General features: G+C 52.0%; 1 protein-coding gene across 2 annotated transcripts in view; it reads left to right on the top strand.

Moving 5' to 3' along the window:
• Positions 1 to 21,124, top strand: part of Bicd2 (BICD cargo adaptor 2) — a 47,794-nt gene extending 26,670 nt beyond the window's left edge. The window contains exons 2-8 of one of the 2 annotated variants that reach the window (XM_026406933.2): positions 4,922 to 5,134; positions 10,243 to 10,395; positions 12,166 to 12,624; positions 13,319 to 14,344; positions 14,905 to 15,056; positions 17,038 to 17,248; positions 19,025 to 21,124. In XM_026406933.2, coding sequence (XP_026262718.2) covers positions 4,922 to 5,134; positions 10,243 to 10,395; positions 12,166 to 12,624; positions 13,319 to 14,344; positions 14,905 to 15,056; positions 17,038 to 17,248; positions 19,025 to 19,030 — 2,220 coding nt within the window. In that variant the 3' untranslated portion in view covers positions 19,031 to 21,124. The other variant, XM_026406932.2, reaches the window with a different exon arrangement.
• The last annotated feature ends 318 nt before the right edge of the window (positions 21,125 to 21,442 follow it).

The raw sequence follows: 21,442 nt of genomic DNA, 5'->3' as shown, positions 1-21,442 counted from the left end.
TCTCTAGTACATGCCTAGGAGTGGTAATGCTGCATCAGAGAACAGGTGCGTGTTTAGCTTTAGTAGATACTGATTTCCTAAGTGGCCCTACAAGTTGTAGTCCCACACTAGATTAGGAGAGGACCTGGAGTTTAGGCAAAGTTGTGTCCTAGTATTCCACTGATGCTGCCATATGTTTTTTGAGCAACTGAGGGAAGAAGTGAATGCATAAGCACCAGCTGCAGAGGACAGTTCTGACTGGGCCAGCTGACCTTTCCTCACAGAACTCATCAGATGCCAGCCTGTGCCTGTGGTTCCTGGGCTAGTTTTTTAAAGATGGAAACTGAAGTCATTGGACTTGTCTTTTTTTTCTTTTTAATTTTTTTATACCTTTATTTTATTTATTGATTTTTTTTTATGTGGTGTTGAGGATCAAACCCAGGGACTCGCATGTGCAAGGTGAGTGCTCTACCTGAGCCACGACCCCAGCCTGTCTTTTTTTCTATAGTAGGCATTTAGTCTTATAAATATCCTAAGTACTTGCTTATTGACATGCCTACATTCTTACTTACATTTCATTTGTATTTAGTTAAAAATACTTTCATTTGGGCCAGTGCTGTGGCACATGGCTTGGGAGGTTGAGGCAGGAGGATTGCAAGTTAAAAGGCAGCCTCAGCAAAACTGAGGCGCTAAGCAACTCAGTGAGACCATGCCTCTAAATAAAATACAAAATAGAGCTGGGGATGTGCTCCATGGTCCAGTGCCCTTGAGTTCAATTCCCAGTCCCCTGCCCCAATACTATCATTTGACACATGGGTTACTTGGAAGTGTGTTGTTTAGTTGCTAAATATTTGGGGATTTTATAGAAATCTTTTATTAATGTAGATATTCACATGTTCCAGCACCATTTGTTAAAAAACTATTTTTCGATCATTGAATTATTTTTGTACTCTTGTCAAAAATCAACTGAGCATATGTTTGGGGTTTATTTTTGGATGCTGTCTGTTCCAGCGGTCTCTGTCTATTGCGATTCCATTACTACACTGTTTTAAACACTATAGCTTCATTTTATGTTTTAATATTAGAAATTATGAGCCCTCCCTCTTTGTTACTTTTTCAGCATTCTTTTAGCTATTCCAGGACCTTTCTAATTCCATGTGAATTTTAAATTTAGCTTTTCCACTTCTTAAAAAAATGGCTTTGGAGTTTTGATAGGCATTGCATTGAATCTCAATTTAATTTTCTTTTAAAGAGACTTAAATAATGAGAACAAGTCTTTTACTTTGACCAACATAGTTAGCCACTCTGGTGTGTTTCATTCTTCCTTGTAGGTTTAGATTTCTGTCTGGTACCATTTTTCTTCCACGTGAGGGATTTTACTTCCATGCCTTGTAAAGCAGGTCTGTTGTTGGTAAATTCTTTTGGCTTTTGTGTGTCTGAAATCTTCATCTCACCTTGTTTGTGAGCAACGTCTTCTGGGGGTGATGGTCTGGTTAGCAGTTGCTGTGCTTTTTAGGCTGTTGCTCCGTTGTCTCTGGCTTGTCATAGAAATCTGCCATCATCCTTTCTTTTTTCCTTTGTAGGGCATGTATTCTCTGCCTGATTTTAGTATTTTTGTTGTCACTGGCTTTGGACAATTTTATGTCAAACCTCAGTATAATTGTCTTCATGTTGTGCTTGGGGTTGACAAGCTGCTGATATTTATGGGTTTATAATTTTCATCAAATTTTGGAAAATTTATAAGCTATTTTTTGGGGTGGGGAGTCATTTTTGTCTTCAGATATTTTCTCTCTTGTCCCCTTTTCTTCTCCGGTGTTTCTCCAGTTACCCATGCCGTAGGCCCCTTGAAGTTGTTCCACCCTTGACTGGTACTCAGTTTTGTTTGGTTTAATTTTGGGTAGTTTCCTAGGGTAGTTTTGGGTAGGGTTCAGAGTTAATCTTCTTCTGCACAGTGGGTCCGCTGTTAATACCTATTTTTCTCCTCAGAAGGTCTGTTTGATTCTGTTGAATCTGATGTCCCTGCTTAGCATGATGTACCTTCCCCAGCTCTTGACTTGGGGGACTCTGGTACCCTACTTTGACTTCTGGTACCCTACTTCTCGGCCCAGCTACTCCTTCCATGGTCACATTAGCACTCAGTGCTATTCATTGATGTTTCTTCCTTAGCTTGGTTTGCTGTGGATCTCACCTGGTTCTTCAGCTTTGTTCTATGATGTAGTGGCTAGGAAATGTTGATTCTTTCAGGGTTTGTCTTTATTTATTATTTAATTTAATTATTGTTATTATTATTATTGACATTACTGGGACTTGAACCCCAGGTTCTCTGTACCACTGAGCTAAGCCCTAGCCCTTTTTATTTTCTGTTTCAAGACAAGGTCTTGATAAGTTGCCAGGCTGGCCTTGAACTTGGCAATCCTCCTGCCTCAGCTTCCTGAGTTGCTGGGACTACAGATACGTGAGCCGGCCCAGGGTTTGTCTTTATCCTTTGCTGTGCCATACCAGAGCAGCGTTTAATCCTGACTGATTTTTGCCAGTCCTTGGAGGGCTCCCTCTGGCCAGTTCTGGTGGGAACTGGCTCTTGTTTTCAGACTTTGTGAGTGATGGGGATTGTTCCCTCTGGCCCCTGTGTGTCCTTTTGCCTGGCTTCCTCAGCCTGTGCTGACCATCCCACCATCCTTGTTGAAGACTCCTCTGTGCACAGGTCTGCCTCCTCTGCCCTGCCTCCTGTCTTCCAGCTCCCCCTCCCCCTCCACAGGCCACCACTCCTCCCCCCACCCCAGGTGACTTTTCTGTACCATGACCCGGAAGTTTCTGCTGTGGGGTGAGGACCATTGTGTAGCTTCTGTCATCTTGTCACTCATTACCTGGTGCCAATGACCTGATAAAACTGCTACTTATTATTCATTCAAATTATTTCCATCACTGTTCAGTTTTTAAAAAATTTTTCACATAGGAAGTAGATTTGTTCCCTGTGGCCATCGTCTCTGAACTAGAGGCTCTGTTACTTTGTGTATGCAAAGCCATCTGGGGTACCCGAAGGCTCCAGACTGGGAGCTTGGATGGAAGAGGAGATTCAAGGTCCAGGTGGGCAGGCCTGGACTTGACTTGGTGTGTCACAGCGTGTATCCATCGCACTCCAAGAAAGCCTCTGAGATGTCTGCAGCTCCAGTTTCAAGTTTGTGGGTGTGTCCCGAGCTGCACAGGTGCTGGCATCCAGTCCATGCAAGTCAGACCCTGCTGGCCTGGCACTGCCCTGTGCTGGCCTGTGGCCTACAGCCACCCCTTATCTAATGAGGGACTTGGGGCGGGAACTGTCACTCAGGCTAGAAGCCCTGGGTTGGGGCCAGTTCCATGTCTAGCTTCCCTTCCCGTGTCCTGCACTGGGCAGCCAGCTTGCGTCAGGTGCTGTGCAAATGTAGCATTTTGTTACTTAGGCCCTTCCTGGGACCGGCATGAGAGTGCGGAACAGGAATCACAAAGATGAGCTGCTTTGCGTTGGAGCACAGAGCATTGCTGGGCTGAGGGCAGGTGATCATGTCCCTGTCCGCTTGAGAAAGGATGGATGACATGAACATCCATAGATCTGCTGTAGGAGTGTCACAGTGTGAGCCCCAGGCCTCCCCATGCAGTCCCGGAGCCATCCCTGGTTGTCCTACTGGGTTGTAGTGTCTCTTGGTCCGTTCCAGTGCTCCCCACAACATGGGACATACACGCGTGGCTGCTCCCAGGTGTGCTTGCAGGCAGGGTCCTCTGTCCTTGTGATGACCTGAGGTGGGCCTGTCTTCCCTCTCCTCCTGGCTCCACTCTGGGCCCCATGGAACCTGATGCTCAGACCAGACCTTTTCGCTGGTCCCTGTCGGGAGGGAAGTGGGTTGCCCTCTGTTTCGATTAATGGACGTTAGAAGTCACCTGCTTGGTAGCATCCTTGTGCAACACAGCTTTGTACATTCTCCCAGTTGCTTTCTTGGGCTGAATTCCTAGACTTAACGATAAGTATTAAAGGAAGAAATTGTTCTTTTTTAAGACCAAAAAAAAAAAAATCATCCATTTTCTTGCTCTTTAGTAGCCCTTCTCTTGATTTTGTTTCGTGCTGTGGGCCTGGTGTCTTGTAAACAGAGGAGGGAGCAGGGAGGACACCTGCTGAGTGTCTGGCCCTTCACAGGGGCAGAGAACAGGAGACTAGGCTGGCCAGGGTCCTTAGGACGGGTGTGGGCATGGCACAGCTGCTGACCTCAGAGTGTGGACAGACTTGGGTGTCCCGGGTTAGGCCAGCCCATTGTTGGTTGCTCTTCCTTAGGGGTTTCTCTCTGAGCCCCAGGGCTTCTCTGTCTGGGACGCAATGGTGTCTTCACCTCTGGGTCTGCACACACTGTGCTGGGCTCTCTGGCAGTTTTTTACCCCATTGCCATCCTTGGTTTCTGGGGCTCTGACTGCTCAGGTTTCTTTCAGAACAAATGAAGGGGGATGGGTCAGCATTAAGTGGCTGGGTGGGAAGATTCCTTACCTCTTGTGGGGGGCGGGGGCAGTGCACTTCCCTGAGCCTTGGTTTCCCTATTTGGAGTGGGGAGGAGGTCATGGTTGTGTGGATAGCCTTGGGGTTGTTCCCCATTGGATCAGCCAGGCTTATGGAGTCGGACTCCTGATGGATCTCAGGAGCTTCCGTGTCAGCCCCAAGGATGAGGCCTGGCACTTGGTCCCACTTAGAGGGAGATCCTGCCACACTTGTCTACATGATGTCCTGAACCCAGAACCCTGTTACTGTCCACACTCCTCCTAAGACTCTGTTGGTGTTCATTATGGTGAAGAGGGCTCGCACACGCGCCACACAGCACCTCCCACACTGAGGCCCTCACCCCTAGCCTGCTCTCCTGCAGTGAGATCATCTCCTTGGTTCTGTGGTCCTGGGACAGCAGTGTCATGAGTGTCTTATCTCCTGATACAGGCATTTGGACAGGCGCACACAAACCACAAGAAGGTGGCTGCAGATGGTGAGAGCCGCGAAGAGAGCCTGATCCAGGAGTCGGCCTCCAAGGAGCAGTACTATGTGCGGAAGGTGCTGGAGCTGCAGACGGAGCTGAAGCAGCTGCGCAACGTCCTCACCAACACGCAGTCAGAGAATGAGCGCCTCACATCAGTGGCCCAGGAGCTGAAGGAGGTTTGCTGGTTGGGGGTACTGTCTGTCACCTGTGATAGTGGCACTGCATGGCAGGTGTGCCTTGGTGCTGTGCTGGCTTTTGTGACTTCTTCCAGGTTCCCCCCTTTCCTCTGGTCTTGTTCCCCACAGCTCAGAGGTGAAGGCATGAGCACTTCAGCATCTGGGTTCTGCCCAACTTGCTGGTGAGGCAGGTGCCCTGAGGAGGCCCAGACCAGAGAAGTGATCAGCCCTTTGTGGGGCCCAGGTCTGGTGCCCACAGTGTGCTCCCCTCGCTGGGCACTCCCTCACCTGGGGAAGGTTTTATTTCTTCAGGGCGAGACCATTCCTGGAAGGTAGGCCTGCACCAGAGGAGGACGGTGTCAAAGGAGAGCGCTGCAGGCCTTCGTCAGGACCCTGGAGGAGCCCTGGTCCTGTTGTGGTCTGTGGCCATAGGGATAAAGATGGGTCTGAGAGCCTGGGAGACGCCTGCCAGTGCTGAGTCCCTATGACCAAGGCGAGGGTGTGGACAGACCTGGGCGTCCCGGGTTAGGCCAGGGACTCTGTCACCAGGAACAGCAGCAGACACAGCAATTCCCACATGAGCTGCAGTCCTGATTGTGGCCTGAGCTTTTAGCCTCTAGGTTCCCATGGAGATGTGTGGATACTAGCTGTGCTCTTCACTGGGCCTCGAGACCTGGACAGAGCCTTGTCTTCAGGGTCAGCCTCAGTTTCCCGCCTGTGTACCCATGTAGTTTCTAAAGCCCCTTAGGGGACACCCGTCTTCTTTGACCCCATATCTTTCAAGGACTTTTGGGCCTGTTTTAGCTGTGAGAGCCCCACCCTGGGCCTGCTGTAGCTGTAAGACCAAGAGGTCAGCAGATCATGGGGTACCAGGGTGTGCAGCAGCCAGGGCCCCATAGGCAGCTCGCAGCCCACCATCCAGGAATTTGGGGACACTGGCCCTGGGGCCAGTGAGCTCTGGGGGCCTGGGGAGGAGCTGGACCTGGGGGACAGCCCTCAGATTCTAGCCACAGTGGTGACATCATTTCCCTGGTAAGTGCTGCTCTGGTGAGGGTGGGAGACGAGGCCATCCCGAGGGGGAGACTAGCCACATCTGCCCCTGCTGCCATCCCTTTTATTCTGGCTCCTCTTGTCCTGCAAAGCCAGTGCAGGGGTGGGCAGGGGCTCTCTACAGTCCAGCACATCACGCTGCCTTCCTTGGCAGCAGAGAGGGCTGGGTGACCCCTGCTGGGCCGGAAATGAGTTCAGTGAGTCAAAGATGGGAGGGGCGGGAGAGTCCTGCTGTTCCTGTTCCTGGCTCAGGAGGAAATCCTGAGTCTCCCTGTGTACCCCTGCCCTCATTTCTTTGGGTCCCCACCTCTGTCCTTGGTCCTTATGCCTGTGGCACTCTGTCCTCTTGGGCTTGGCCTCCCATGTACCTGGCTGGGAAGCCCCCCCCCCACCCCCGTGTCTGGACTCCCCCCATTCCTAGCCACTCCTCAGCTCCTGTCTCCCTGCTGCTTTTGTGTCCTGGTCTGAGCCACTGCTAAGCTCCTTTGTGGCCATGGCATGGCTGTCCTCTCTCACTGCCTGAGGCTTGTGCCTTCATGGGTTGGAGAGGGCACACTTGTGTCTTCCACCCACTGGTCTTGCTGGCCCTCAGTTTGCCCTTTTTGACCCACTACCTTGCCCCCGACAGCTTCTCTGATCCCCCCCACCCCGGCCCAGTGACTACTGGTTAGGTGTCTGTCCTCCTCCACATCCAGCCCCCCTTGAGAACATGTGAAACTTCATGATACCAAACATGCTTAAACCTGTGTCTGATCTTCAGACCTGGTCATCCTGGTGACCCTACCAGTGTCCTGTCACACATGAGGAAACAGGCGTGTGAAGTGGCTCTGGGGTTCTGTCTCCTGATGTCTGCTGTGTGGGGGACCTGAGGTGGACATCTTGTCAGCTTTCTGGGGGGTTCGGGGCCCCTGGTAGGTGGATGAGCATCTTAGGAATATTCTGGACAGGATTGAGAGGGACATGGCCTCATTTCCCAGATGGCAGAGGCCAGAGAACTTCATGCAGGCTGGGAGAGCAGGGCCCCGTGCATACACAAAGGCCTAGTGAGCTGCCGGGGCTGCCTTGTGCCATCAGGGCAGACATAGTGTCCTGGGTGGGTGGGGTTGGAGACTCTGGGGGTCAGTAAGGAGGATAGCCAACACCCCTGCATACTGGCTCTTGCTGGGTGGTCCCAAGGAAGGGGAAGCTGGGATGGAACCCAGCTGGTTGGATCTAGGTCCGTGCCCCTGCCCTACCCAACCAGTGTAGTTCTTCAGAGAGCAGAGCCTGTCCTCTGTAGCATCTCTGTTGTGCTAATATCACACCAGCTCACCTGTCACAAGGTGGTTACCTGGGGAAAGCTAACCCTCCTGTGGCCAGTCAGAGCCTGCTTGAGCTCTCTGCAGTTGGGTGTGTGCTGGGTGGTGGTGCCAGGCGGCAGGCCAGCTGAATCTTGCTGCCCACGCGGGTGTATCAGGGATGGAAGGAAGTATGGTTGCCCTGGAATGAAAATGCAGGTGTTTGGGTGCCCTCACTGCCATGTGGTATTGCCAGGCCAGCGCGTGACTTGTGTATGCCCCTCAGTTCTTGTGTCTTACCACAGGGCCACCTACCCATAGGCCTGCATGGGCCCAAACACTCTTGACCAGCAGAAGGCTCTGTCATGGCTGACACCCTGGATTCCCTGCCTAGTGACGGTGCAGATGCAGAGCTTCTAGAGTGTTCTGCCATGGCCAGGCTGGTGGACAGAGCTCAGGGAGCTGAGGACTTGCACAGATGGCACAGACAGGGCCACAGCAGTGCAGTACTCCCCGTGTCTGGGGTCCCTAGAGTTACCAGGCTTCCAGCGTGGCCATCTGCTGCTGTCTTCAGTTGGGCACCTCGCCATCTTTCTGCCCCTCCCCTGAAAACACCTCCAACCCTTCTCTCTCACCACCTGGAGGATCTCCTAGGTCTACCAGTTTTGATGCACAGACTTGGGGAGTTGATGGGACTCAGGACCTTTCCCTCGGCCCCCATTCCACCTGAGCAGCCAGCCATGTCCACCTGTCTGAGCACTGCTGCATGCCATGAGCATTAGCAGAGAAAGGGCAGGGGTTGGGGAGCACTTCTGGCAGAGGGGCCTGAGCCCCCATGGAACATGAAGAGCCTGGTGCTTTGGTTGCATGGCACCTCCAAGCTGTCGAGAGGGGCCTGTGGTCCTTCCTGTGGCTGTGCTTGGGCTCTTTTCTCTCCCTCCATCCCAGCACATGCCTCACCCGCCCTCTCCTCCTGCCTGAGGTTTTGTGAGACTTGGCCTTCTCTTCCTCTCTACGTGTTGTCCCTTTCTCTTGGTGTTGGCTCTGGTGCCTCCTTGGGTTACCTCATGAGAGGGCTGTGTGTCGCTTTGTCATAAATTTTAAATATGATCTTTGTTCTGAGTGGTAAGCATTTATTTCTCAGTGGATCTTGTATCCTGACTCCCCCTTCCGTGGCCTTCCTTGTTTCTTTCTTTCTTTCTCTTCCTCTTGTGTGGTCCTGTTTCATTTTACTGACCCAGCGCTGCTGTTTTGTGTGTGCCTGTGTGGCATCTTGGAGTCTCATCAGTAAGGTGTGAGCCCTTCAGATGAACGCATGATAAAGTGACTAGAAGCAAATCCCACATAAACTGTGAGTGGGAAGCATCAGTGAGGACAGAGCTTTGGGTCCAGGGTGGGAACAGGGCTTCTGGTTAAGGGCTCTGGAGCAGGGGCATTGTTAGCCTGGGGATGCTACCTGGGCACTAGGAGCAGGGGACAGGAAGGGAGTAGAGTGCAGGGAGGGGATGGAGGCTTGTCTGGGTGTTGAATTTGCACCCAGGGAACATTGGCAGTGTCTGGAGTCACCTTCAGATACTACAGTGCAGGAGGGGCTGCATCTGGTGGACAGAGCTCAGGGAGCTGTTGAGTGGACCCTGCAGCGTCCAGGGCAGCCCCCATCGCCAACACCTGGCCCCAAGCATCTCCAGGGCTGAGGTGGAGGCATGTGGTTCCAGGCGCGTGATGTGGGCATTAGCAGGTTGAGAATTCCTGCAGTCTGGGTTGCCTCATGTTTACCCTAGCCCTGCCCAGGCCTCTCCCTTTCTGACTCCTCACAGGTGACTTGGAGCCCAGAACAGGCTTTGTTGAGATTATGCACACCCTATGCAACTTATCTACTTACAGTGTGCGATCAGAAGTTTTAGCAAATATTTACAGATGTGTGCCTTTCGGTAGTCCTTTATTTATTTATTTTTGTGTGTAGTGCTGGGATTGAGCCTAGGGCCTTGTACGTGCTAGGGAAGCCCTGCACCACAGAGCTACACCCCCAGCCCTTAAAGTCAACTTCAGAAGATTTTATTGCTTCAAAAAGAAACCCCATTCACAATCAGTCCCATCCCCCCTGGCACCCACTAATCCACTTTCTGTCTATGGATTTGCCTGTTCTGGACATTTCATATAATGGATTCCTACAACGTGTGGCCTCTTGTGACTGGCTTCTTTCACTCAGTAGAATGTCTTCAGGGTTCATTCGTGTTGGAGCAAGTGTCAAGACGTCATTCCTTATTTTGGCTGAATACCATTCCATTATATGGATAGACCACATTTTGTTTACTCATTCACCCGTTGATGGATGTTTGGATTGCTTCCACCTTGTGACTGGGAACATTTGTGTACAGGATTCTGTGTGGATGTGTGTTCGTTTCTCTAGGTTAACTGTTTGAGCAGACGTGTGCCATAGCATCACCATTTACTAGCCCACCAATGGGGTGACCCCATCTTACAGATGGAGCACTGAGGCTGAGAGCAGGCTGTGTCACTTGCCATGGGTTCCTCGGCTTTGAAGGGCTGAGAGAATCTGACTCAGGACCATGTGCTCTTCCCTACATACTATACTGCCTTGGGCTGCTTCTCCCTGTCAGGTGGCCACACTGGTGCCCAAGGGACTGGATCCTAAGTCCTGGTGCTATGGTATGCCATGTGTGTCTGCCTACACTGAGCTCCTCTTATGCCACTTACAGGCAAAAATGGTGGGGCTGGCCACAGAGGTCACTCATGCCCACATTTTTACTGCTCTGGCAGATCAACCAGAATGTGGAGATCCAGCGCAGCCGCCTGCGGGATGACATCAAGGAATACAAGTTCCGGGAGGCCCGCCTGCTGCAGGACTACTCCGAGCTGGAGGAAGAGAACATCAGCCTACAGAAGCAAGTGTCTGTGCTCAGACAGAACCAGGCGAGTCTGAGGGTGTGGGTGGGCACACAGATCAGCTCTGGGTCTCACCCCTCTCGCCCACCCCTGTCCTCTGTCTCCTGTCTCTCTCCACACACCTGAGGCCCAGAACCAGCACACTACAGTGGAGGCAGGGGATGCAGCCGAGAGGGCCTCGACTCTCCAGGGCCACAAAACAAAGCCTGTGGCTGCAGTGCCTGCTGACCGTCGGCCAGGCTGCAGTGTAGGGAAGAGACCAAGAGAAGATAGAGTAGTGGCACCAGAACCCTCTGGGCTCTGTCCCCTTGCCATGCCTCCACTTGCAGCAGAGATGAAGAGGGCCCTCTCTGTGATGACACAGGTGCCCGGGCTCTGGAGACCACTCAAGGCCTGAATGTGCCTCCCCCTCTCCGAGAGCCACAGCCCTGCAGAGAACTTTTTCTCAAGAAATTCTAAACTTTGTTCAGGACTGCTTTCCTCAGAACCCCTCTCCCATCCAGCTCCTCTCAGCAGAAGGTGTTACCATCAGGAGGAGCCCAATATTTATATCCTGGGTGAGCAGCTTGTGTGTTTATGCCACAGTCTGTGTTTACAAAGGCAAGTGGGGAGCAGATTATGCTCCCCAGGAACTGCAAGGACAGCTCACAGCCCCTGTGCTGCAGTGACAGCTCATGCCTGCATGTGGTAATAGCAGTTGTCCACGAGTAGGTATCCTTTGGTCCTTGGTCATTACTGTCTGTAGAAGCAGCCCATAGCATCTGAGGAGGAAGTTGCGGGTGGGAGAGACCCTGTCTTTGATGAAGTCACCCCTTTCCCCAGCATTCCTCACCTACCAGTATTGGACACTGAGGTTCAGGTCTCCACCTCTTGTGAGCACACCCTAGGATACGATGCCACCTGTCCTGTCCAGAACCCATGGATTCATTCAGTTCTTCATTTTATTGGTTTTTTTTTGTTTGTTTTTGAAAAAATATCATAGACTAAGGCATATTTTTTAAAATTGCCCAAAAGTGGGGAAAAAAAATTGTCCAAATGTCCTGACTCCTCACATTAAGCATCAGTTTATGTCCTCTCTTTTCCTGTTCACTGCAAATACATTTTCAAATCAATGAGACTGATTGTGCTTTCCACCCACCCTCTAATTCCCTGAGGCCTGCAGTTCTGAGGGTTTGGTGCTGAGACATTCTCCTTCAGGGGAATTTCAGTTCCTTCATTTTGAAATAATAGCCATAGCACACATAGGAGTATATATTTTATGTGCCTTAAGATCCTTGGTTGGCTATTAATGTTAACTAAGTAATTTTGTAGATTTTTTTTTAATTGTAGATGGACACAATATTTTTATTTTACTTATATGTGGTGCTGAGGTTCAAACCCAGTGCCTCACACATGCTAGGCGAGCACTCTACCACTGAGCCACAACCTTAGCCCCAATTTTGTAGAATTTTAATCAATACACTTGGTGATATTTTTAAGAAACCTTGTAGAAATTTGGCAGTATAGATGCGTGTTCCCAGGGCCATAGCAGCGCAGGCTGCCCGTGTCTGGGGTTGGTGTTGCCCACCCTCATGGTTCCTGCTAGTGGGCTGGGTGTTTCTGTGCATGTGCGTCCCATGCCCTGGAATGCTCTTGGCATCTACATCCCTTGATGGAGTAAATGGCATTGGCCTCTGCCTCCTCTGCAGGATAGTGCTTCACCATGAGGGTCACCTCACATTTTGTGGTACATTCTACTGATCTGTCAGACCTAAGCAGGGCCTCCAAGTCACCTTGAGTATTAATGCTCTTTCTCAGGTGGAGTTTGAGGGCCTCAAGCATGAGATCAAGCGCCTGGAGGAGGAGACTGAGTACCTGAACAGCCAGCTAGAAGACGCCATCCGGCTCAAGGAGATTTCAGAACGGCAGCTGGAGGAGGCTCTAGAGACACTGAAGACGGAGCGGGAGCAGAAGAATAGTCTGCGCAAGGAGCTGTCGCACTACATGAGCATCAATGACTCCTTCTACACCAGCCACTTGCAGGTCTCCCTGGACGGCCTCAAGTTCAGTGATGACACTGCTGCCGAGCCCAACAATGATGCCGAGGCCCTAGTCAATGGCTTTGAGCACGGTGGCCTGGCCAAGCCATCGCTGGACAATAAGACGTCCACACCCAGGAAGGATGGGCTGGCACCCCCCTCCCCCAGCCTCGTCTCTGACCTGCTCAGCGAGCTCCACATCTCTGAGATCCAGAAGCTGAAGCAGCAGCTGGTGCAGGTGAGCAGGCAGCCCCCCCTCCGCCCCTCCCAAGGCTGGCAGCTGGGCTCTCCTGGCACCTTACTAATGTTAATTTACTCCCACTGATTTTAAATGGTGTCATTAGCATGACTGAAACTCCAGTAGAAAGAAGTGGAGTCCCAAAGAAGGAGGCTCCTGATTATTAGGTGAGGTTTGACACCTTTTGCTCATATTATTCCTCAGTACCCACATAGTGTCCCTGTGAAGTGCATAATGCTGGCTGGTATTACATGTCCCCTCACTCCAAAAGACCACAAGCCACAGTGACAACAGGGCCATGTGTGGGCTCATCTCCTGGGAGATTGCTCTTGATGCAGCAAATAATCAGGTGCCTTCCACAGAGTGGGGCAGGACAGTTGGCAGAGCCCCTGTCATTCAGAGCAGAGAGCTAGGGCAGCGAGAGTCCCCATCAACCTGCTCTGCCAACGTGTTGCTCTGCATTCTGAGCTTACTCTCCTTCAGTAGGGGTGGAGGGAGCCCTTAGGGATGACCACCATTGCTGGGGATGGGAGCATTCTGAGGATCTACTGCAAATTCTGTCCGCTTTGCACCCTGCATGTTGCTGAAGGCCTGGTCAGGGAACCCCCAGGCCCATCCTGGCACAGACCAGGATGTATTGCTGGGCCACCCTGGAAGTCCTCTCACAGGCTCTCCTGCTGTTGTGCCTTTGCAGATGGAGCGGGAGAAGGTGGGCCTACTGGCCACACTGCAGGACACGCAGAAGCAGCTGGAGCAAGCTCGGGGAGCCCTATCCGAGCAGCATGAGAAGGTGAGCCGCCTCACAGAGAACGTGAGCGCCCTGCGGCGCCTGCAGGCCAGCAAGGAGCGGCAGACAGCCCTGGACAATGAGAAGGACCGCGACAGCCACGAGGATGGTGACTACTATGAAGTAGACATCAATGGGCCCGAGATCCTGGCCTGCAAGTACCATGTGGCCGTGGCCGAGGCTGGTGAGCTCCGTGAGCAGCTCAAGGCACTGCGTAGCACACATGAAGCTGCTGAGGCCCAACACGCAGAAGAGAAAGGCCGCTATGAGGCTGAAGGCCAGGCACTCACCGAGAAGGTCTCCCTGCTGGAGAAGGCCAGCCGCCAGGATCGGGAGCTACTGGCCCGGCTGGAGAAGGAGCTGAAGAAGGTGAGCGATGTGGCTGGCGAGACGCAGGGCAGCCTGAGCGTGGCCCAGGATGAGCTGGTCACCTTCAGTGAGGAGCTGGCCAATCTCTACCACCACGTGTGCATGTGCAACAACGAGACCCCCAACCGTGTCATGCTGGACTACTACCGCGAGGGCCAGGGCGGGGCCGGCCGCACCAGCCCCGAGGGCCGCGGGCGCCGCTCACCCATCCTCCTGCCCAAGGGGCTGCTGGCCACAGAGGTGGGCCGAGCAGATAGTGCACCTGGGGACAGCAGCCCCTCACCCAGCTCTTCACTGCCGTCACCCCTGAGTGATCCCCGCCGGGAGCCCATGAACATCTACAACCTGATTGCTATCATCCGCGACCAGATCAAGCACCTGCAGGCTGCCGTGGACCGCACAACAGAGCTGTCCCGGCAGCGCATTGCCTCTCAGGAGCTGGGCCCTGCTGTGGACAAGGACAAGGAGGCACTCATGGAGGAGATCCTCAAGCTGAAGTCGCTGCTCAGCACCAAGAGGGAACAGATCACCACGCTGCGCACTGTGCTCAAGGCTAACAAGCAGGTGAGATGGGACTGGCCTGGTGGACGCTTCTTACCCTGGTCTCCAACCTCCTCCTGCTGCAGGGCCTCTCCGGCTTCCTACAAGATAGGACTGACTCTGTGTGTCAGTGTAGGCTCCTGCCTTCTGCCTGCCAATGGCTCCCAGCTAGAGGGTGGAATGGGCGGGCACTCTTGAGGGTCCCTTCAACCAGAGCAGCTTGGCTAGTAAAAACTACCGCCGAGCGCCTTCCACCAACTCTGAGGTGGAAGTAAAATGTGAGGACCCAGCCTGATTGCCCTGGAGAGAGCCATGTGGACTTTGTGGGATCCCCAAGGCAGATTGCGGGGTGCACAGTCTTCCTATACTGGTGAGGATAGAGAGTGGAACTCAATGAGGAAAACTGAAATGAGGCATGGCTGCTGGAGCCTGTCCCCAGGGGTCCATGGAGGGAGGTGTCTCCCAGGTAATGTTCTTTGTGGGTGCAGCACACCTGAGACCCAGGGTGCCCCTGTGAACCTAAAGCATCTCCAGGACAGCCTCACACCCTTCACCTACTCGCCCTGCACCTGTCTGTCCCTTAGACGGCTGAAGTGGCCCTTGCCAACCTGAAGAGCAAGTATGAGAATGAGAAGGCCATGGTGACTGAGACCATGATGAAGCTACGTAACGAGCTCAAGGCCCTCAAGGAAGACGCAGCCACTTTCTCCTCGCTGCGTGCCATGTTCGCCACCAGGTAACTGCAGCACCCACAACCCTTCCTTTTTTTCAGCCTCTCCCTGCCTGAGGCCCACAGCCCTGCTGGCCTGGCAGGGCTCGTGTCCAGCATCTTCAGGGGCCAGTGCAACTCAGGGTTTGGGGAGGACTGCCCCAGTCCATCCCTGGCATATGGCTCAAGTTGGTGAGAAGGAGGAGTGAGAGATACAAGGACCTGCAGCATCAAGGTCCCCAGCTGTCTGTGCCTCAGCTTCCCGAGCGTCTCGTGGGCAGGTGCCCAGGTGGGAACATGCCTGGCGGGCATCATGCGCTGACGTTCATTGAGGGTGTGCAGTCCTTCCCATTCTTGTCGCTGCCTGGCCTGGCCCCAGCAGCCCAGTTCTGTAGGCTCTTTCTAATTTTGCTATTAGTGAAAACCTGGCAGATTCAATTAGTTTTGCTGTGAGTATAAGGAAGCTCAGGAGCAAAGGGATCAAGTGGAATGAGCTTTGTGGATAAACGGGACCCAAGAGTTACAAGTGCTAACTCAGGTCCAGTGGATGATAAGTCCTGAATTAGGTTATAAGGCTCATAACAAAGAGTTCAAGTTTGTAGATCCCCACCCTGCCTATTATGAGGGTCCTGGGATAGTCTGAAGGCCACTCTGTGTTTACACCCCTCCCAGGCTGGGGGAGATCAGATCCCAAGATTGGAAAACAGGTCGCTGGCTTTTTACCATTCAAAGGCAGACAGCACCACCTGCTGGTAGGTGTTGGGGTGGCATTGTGGGGGATATCTCCACCCTCCAACCCCTCAGAACCTGGTCAACCCAGCCATTTCCTATGGTGGATAAGAAAGTGGAGACGCTGAGGGTTGACAGGATGGGAGCTGGGCCAGAAACTGCTTCTTGTATCCCAGGCCAGTCACTCCCAGTTTCTCAGACTTCCATGGAGAGGCCCTGCCAGGGTAGGCAGGGATGAGGAGAGTTCCAGGGTTTCTCTAGAAGTTTCTTGTCTTCCTGGGATGTAGGAAAGTTCTTGGGGAAGGGTCAAATGACTCCTTGGCATATGGCATGTGGACCCTAGTCTTTTAAACTTGTTTTATTTAAAGACCTGACTTCAAGGGCTGGGGCTGTAGCTCAGTTGGTAATGTGCTTGCCTTGCATGCACAAGGCCCTGGGTTCCATCCTCAGTACCACCATAAATATAAATAGAGACCTGACTTCAGATGGACCCAGAGTTCTAAACCTGTGAGTAAGCAGTGCAGGTATGTTACTGAGAGGGTGCTGGCAGAGGGTGGTTCACAGTAGGTGGGCACCCAGAAGGCAGGGATGTGGGACGGGCATGGAGGGGCTGTGCTTAGTGCATGGCATGTCCCCCCACCATCCTGTAGCCCTGAGGCTTAACCTGCCTGATGTCTCAGCACTTCCCCCAGGCCCTCATGGGAGAGGGATGCCAGGAACAGAATAGGGTAGGTGTTTCTCTTTCCTCCCCAGCCTGCACCTGGGTGGGGCCAACGTGTCACAGTAGGTGGAGGCCCCGGTACCAGGATGGTGTTGTGTACAGAATCCACACGTTCCTTTCCGTGGCCCTGGGTGTTGTTCAGCACGGACTTGCCAAGTACCAGCAGTGTGCTTACTGTGGGAACAAGCCCAGTCCTGCCTTGGCTTTATTCTCAGACCCTGAGAGCTAGTGATGTCTTGGGTACCTGAACCACCTTGTGCCCTTAAAGTCAGAAGAACCAAATAGCTCAGGGTCATAACCTTTTTATAGGAATGTCTTTTAAACAAATGGCAAAATAGCCCTTCCCCCTGCCCCAAAAAGGCAAGACAAAATTTAAACCAACTTTACAGGGCTGTGCTGCCTGGGACCGAGCACCCCTCTGACCCTAGTCGTGACTCCTGCCCTTGCTAGAAGGAATCAGAACTTGTCTCGTCCCTCAGCTCCTGCCCCAACCCAGCGGCCCCGTGAGGGACAGCCCTCCCCTGCCTGGCCCTTTAGCTGTGCTCTTGGTCCCCACAGATGTGACGAGTATATCACACAGCTGGATGAGATGCAGCGGCAACTGGCCGCCGCGGAGGATGAGAAGAAGACACTTAACTCCCTGCTGCGCATGGCCATCCAGCAGAAGCTAGCGCTGACCCAACGGCTGGAGCTGCTCGAGTTGGACCATGAGCAGACCCGACGGGGCCGTTCCAAGGCCACCCCCAAGGCCAAGCCAGTCACCCCGAGCGTAAGTCACACCTGTGCCTGTGCCAGTGACAGGGCTGAGGGCACTGGGCTCTCCAACCAGGTGTTCTGCAGTGAGAAGCACAGCATTTACTGTGATTAGGGCTGTGGGGGCGCCGCACGCTGCAGCTAACGTCTGCTTCACCTCAACTAACCCAGCAGCAGCGGGACAGCGGTGCTAGGCCGGTCTTAACGTGACTAATGCACAGAGGGCAGGATTCTAGCCGAGCAGCAGCGTGGGGCACATCTGTCACCAGGATGCTCCTGTGAGCTTTCTGTCGCTTCTTCCTCCTCAGCCCCCTCAGGAGCTCCTGGTGTCAGCTGTTGTCTTGGTGGGATCCCAGAGGTGGGGGTGGAGCTGTGCTCCATTACTGAAGACAAGTGCAAGAAGTGTCTTCGGGGCCCCAGGCACTATCGGGAAAACGCAATGGAAAGAGTCCCGGTCCCGCTCCCTTGGGACCCACAGAGGGGCAGAACCTGAATTGAAACTTGCATGTTCCTCGCATGTGTCTAATGTCAGCACCTGAAAGCAGTGGTAGAAGGTTCTGGCATCCAGCCTCAGGATGGCTCTGCGGTTGGCATAGTTTTAAGGAAAGAGTTATGTTGTAGTCTTTTGCAGGATCTCACTGCAAATCACATTCAGGACAAAAGTACAGAATTTCATCCCCAGACCAAGAGAAGAGTGGCCCTGAGCTCTTGCATTCTACAGACAAGACTCACGTCTCAGACACAGCTGACTGTGGGTAGCACAGGAGAGCAGAGCTCAGCAGCCCTGGTTTCTGAGATTTACATGCTGGTCTGGTGGCCCTGTGAGGTCCCAGTTGGCAGGGCCCAAGGCCTAGGGTTTCCTTTTTTAATAAGAAAAGTGTTCCAAGTGCCTGGCCAGTTCTTGGTCCTCCGTGTGACGCCTGTCCTGTTGTATTTGGATAACCCGGGCTGCCCACTTTCAGGCCTTCCTCCCAGGGAGTTTCCGACCTGAAGAAGCAGGGCTTTGAGAACTGCAGCCTGAAGTCTGAGCTGCCAGCAGGCTCGGCTGAACTGCAGGATACAGGTGTAGCAGAGCCCAGCCTTGTTTTGGGAGAGCTTTGCATGGCCCCGGGGCTGGTTCCCTGGCTGGCAGGTAGGAGGTGTGTGGTTCTCTATTTAGTGCAATTTGGGGGTGGTGACAGAGGAAAGCTAGCCAAGGGCTTTCTTATATGGGGAGGCTCTGTCTGCGCCAGAGCTGTGGCATCAGGCATCTGAGTTCACACGTTCTGAAGCAGAACTCTTCTCAGTATTTTTCTCCTGATCCCTTTGGGGGCAGCTGGGCCTCAGGCTACTATCTGTTCCCGATTGCTGCTTCCCTAAGGGAAGGGGACTAGCGTTGCCTGGTGCGAGGCCATGTTGTCCTCACACAGCCGTTTGCCCACCACCCGCTCTTCTCTTTGGTGCCGAAGGTGGCTCGGTCTCCTCTGGATTCTGGACACCACACAGTGCAGAACAGCTGGGGTGCAGAACAAGCCATGTGTCCCCTGCATGACCATCCTGGGGATGGCTGCCCGCATGCCCATCCACCTTCTTCCTTGCTGTCTCCTCGCCAGGCCAGCACGCAGCTTCTCTTGTACTTGTAATGGGCTTTGCGGGCACTCGGAGCCACCGGTCCCCCTAACACACACGCAGGTCTCCCTCGCCAACTAACGGGCTCGCACATGCCCAGCACGATCAGAGTTTTAGTTGTCGAGTGAACAGGAAGCAACAGGTGACCAATTTCTAACTCTTTCTTGTTTTCTCCCATTTTCAGCTGTAGAGTAGCTGCTGGGGAGGACGTGGCTACCTGGCCCTGTCACACCGCAGCCCCTTCCCCTCCCCTCCCATGGCCATGCAGAGGAAGGAAGGGCAACCTAAAAGTCCACTTAGAAACGTTTTGGCTATGCCACTGAAATTCTTTTCAAAATAGCATTCCCCGAGGTTTTAATGGGAGTAAAAAAAAAAAAAAAAGCTTTAATATTGAGAATGCTGCGAGCTACTGCCTGAAAAGTCCTCTGCTCGGCCGAAGAACCTGCTTCCACAGCCCCCGCAGGCTTCTCGGAGCTCACGGGAACGCCCACCGCGGGCCTCCTTAGTATACACGTTCCTTTTTTATCCGATCAACCTGTGCACTTTTGATATTTTGATATTATATTTGCTTCCTTGATTCCTCGCGTAGACAGTCTCAGATGCCGTGGTCTGTGGTCGTGGTCCTGTAGCTGTCCGTCTTAGCTCCTGGCGTGTTGATCTGGTGTCAGCACGAGACAGAGCTGTGTGCTCCGTAGTGTGTAGCTCGAGACTGGAAAGGAGGCTTCAGCCCAGCAAGGAGCTCAGCTCGTGTATCCACGCTGTGGTTCAGCCTTTTAGGTTTTACGGCGTTATGGCTCATGTTTGAAATTACAGATTTTAAATGCCATGTTCATTAAGAAATCCAGGGTATTTCGATTCTGGGGTTTTTCATATTGTATTATTATTATTCTTAGGAATAGTTCAATGTAACAAGAAGAAAACTTGACCTTTGCTCTGGTTAAAACAGTAATAGGCACTTGAAAAAAAAGATAAATTATTGAATGAGTAGTATTACCTACAAATTCCAGAATTGTCTGGGTTTTAGGACATTGTGAAGCATGACTGATTAACAGAATTTTATACAACTGTACCAGTGAAATTCCAAATTGGAATTGTTTTGTTACTCTGGTTGTTGTGCCAAATTGTGGTACACTTAGAAAATTCTACAGTTGTCGATTTTTTGGGTGTTCTATTTCAACGCCTTTTTGTTAGTAATCATTGCCAGTAGTGCCTTCATCAGTTAAGGGAGGTGTCCCAGCGAAGTTGATTCTCTACAATGTGCAGTGAAGAGCTAATTGGGAATGCTGAAGGCCAGTGTGGACCAACAGGTGGGAGCGGCACTCACCTCACACCTGTACCTGGGCATCTTCATTGAGGGAGAGAAAACAGTGATTGTACAAAATTCTGTTAGTCAGTGATTCTTTACTTGCAAATTCAGGGGCTTAGAAAACAAAACCACAAAATCTTGAGTGTGTTTTGGGAACCAAATGGACTTTATGGGACAAGCTAAGCAAGCTGTACGAACACCACGTTTGTGAAGAGCTGAGGGCGTTGAGAGAGCGAGCCGGCGTAGTCGGCACGTGAGTGGGGGACGAGGGTTAGCCATAGTATTCTTTGCAAATGTGAAAACAAGACATTATATCTTCTCTTGCTTGGTGTAACTAATCACTGTTAATTTCAGGAAACAGAACTCATTAAAGCTCCTTAGCAAACCAGGTCTGCTTCCTGTTCTGTTTGCTGAGTGAGGTTCACGGGTGTGGTCAGATTGGTACTATTGGAGGAAAAGAAGCTGTCCTCCATCCTCCAAAAAAAGGGACAAATTGTAATAATATAAATTGCAAGAATCAAAGAATTCTGTTTCCTGGAATGAGCATTTCTTATTCCTAGTTGTTGGGACTCCTATTTTTACCTTCTGTTACAGTGTTGATTCATAAGAAATATTGTTACATTTGAGATAACTTCATCTGTATGGGGTATTTATTTGCAATGATGTCTAAGTACTGTATTTTTTCTGTGCATTACCTTAGTGTCAGAATGTTGGTCTTTATTTTAAAGTCATATGCATGTCTTCCTGCCAAGGAACCTTTACACAGACCCAAACAAACAAATAATAATAAGCAAATGCCTTCAATTTCTGAGAAAATGAGGCAGAGCATGGAAAAGGAATAGGAAGGAGAAATTAATTGAAACTCTCTGGACACAGACATGTGACACGAATGTCTACAAAGCCAGCACGCATAGGAACAGCGGGCCTGGGTAAAGAGTCACGTTGGTAGGACCAATAAATAAAGAATAATAAAAACATGAAGCACATTGCTTGCCGTCTGTGGTTGCTTTGACCCCTGTTCTGAGTGACTGGTTCCAGCAGCACACAGTAAGGTCAGCACCTCAAAGCCCGCCAGCCTATCGGGTAACCCTGGTTCTGGGAACTGGAGAAAACATGGGGGCCCATCCTCTCTGGGGTGTGGGGAGGAGACAGTCAGGCACATCCCCCAGGGTCCAGTCGGCACTGAAACTATCCAGCCGAGGCCACCAGGATGTACTGTATTTGCCCAGATGATGACTTCGAGTAGCCTGGCGTGTGGAAGCCCGGCCGGCTCTCTGGACCAGGAGTGAATAGATT

This window comes from Urocitellus parryii, chromosome 13 (genome assembly GCF_045843805.1).
Source record: "Urocitellus parryii isolate mUroPar1 chromosome 13, mUroPar1.hap1, whole genome shotgun sequence".
Lineage (NCBI taxonomy): Eukaryota > Metazoa > Chordata > Mammalia > Rodentia > Sciuridae > Urocitellus > Urocitellus parryii.
This window is presented reverse-complemented; position numbering and strand designations above follow the sequence as displayed.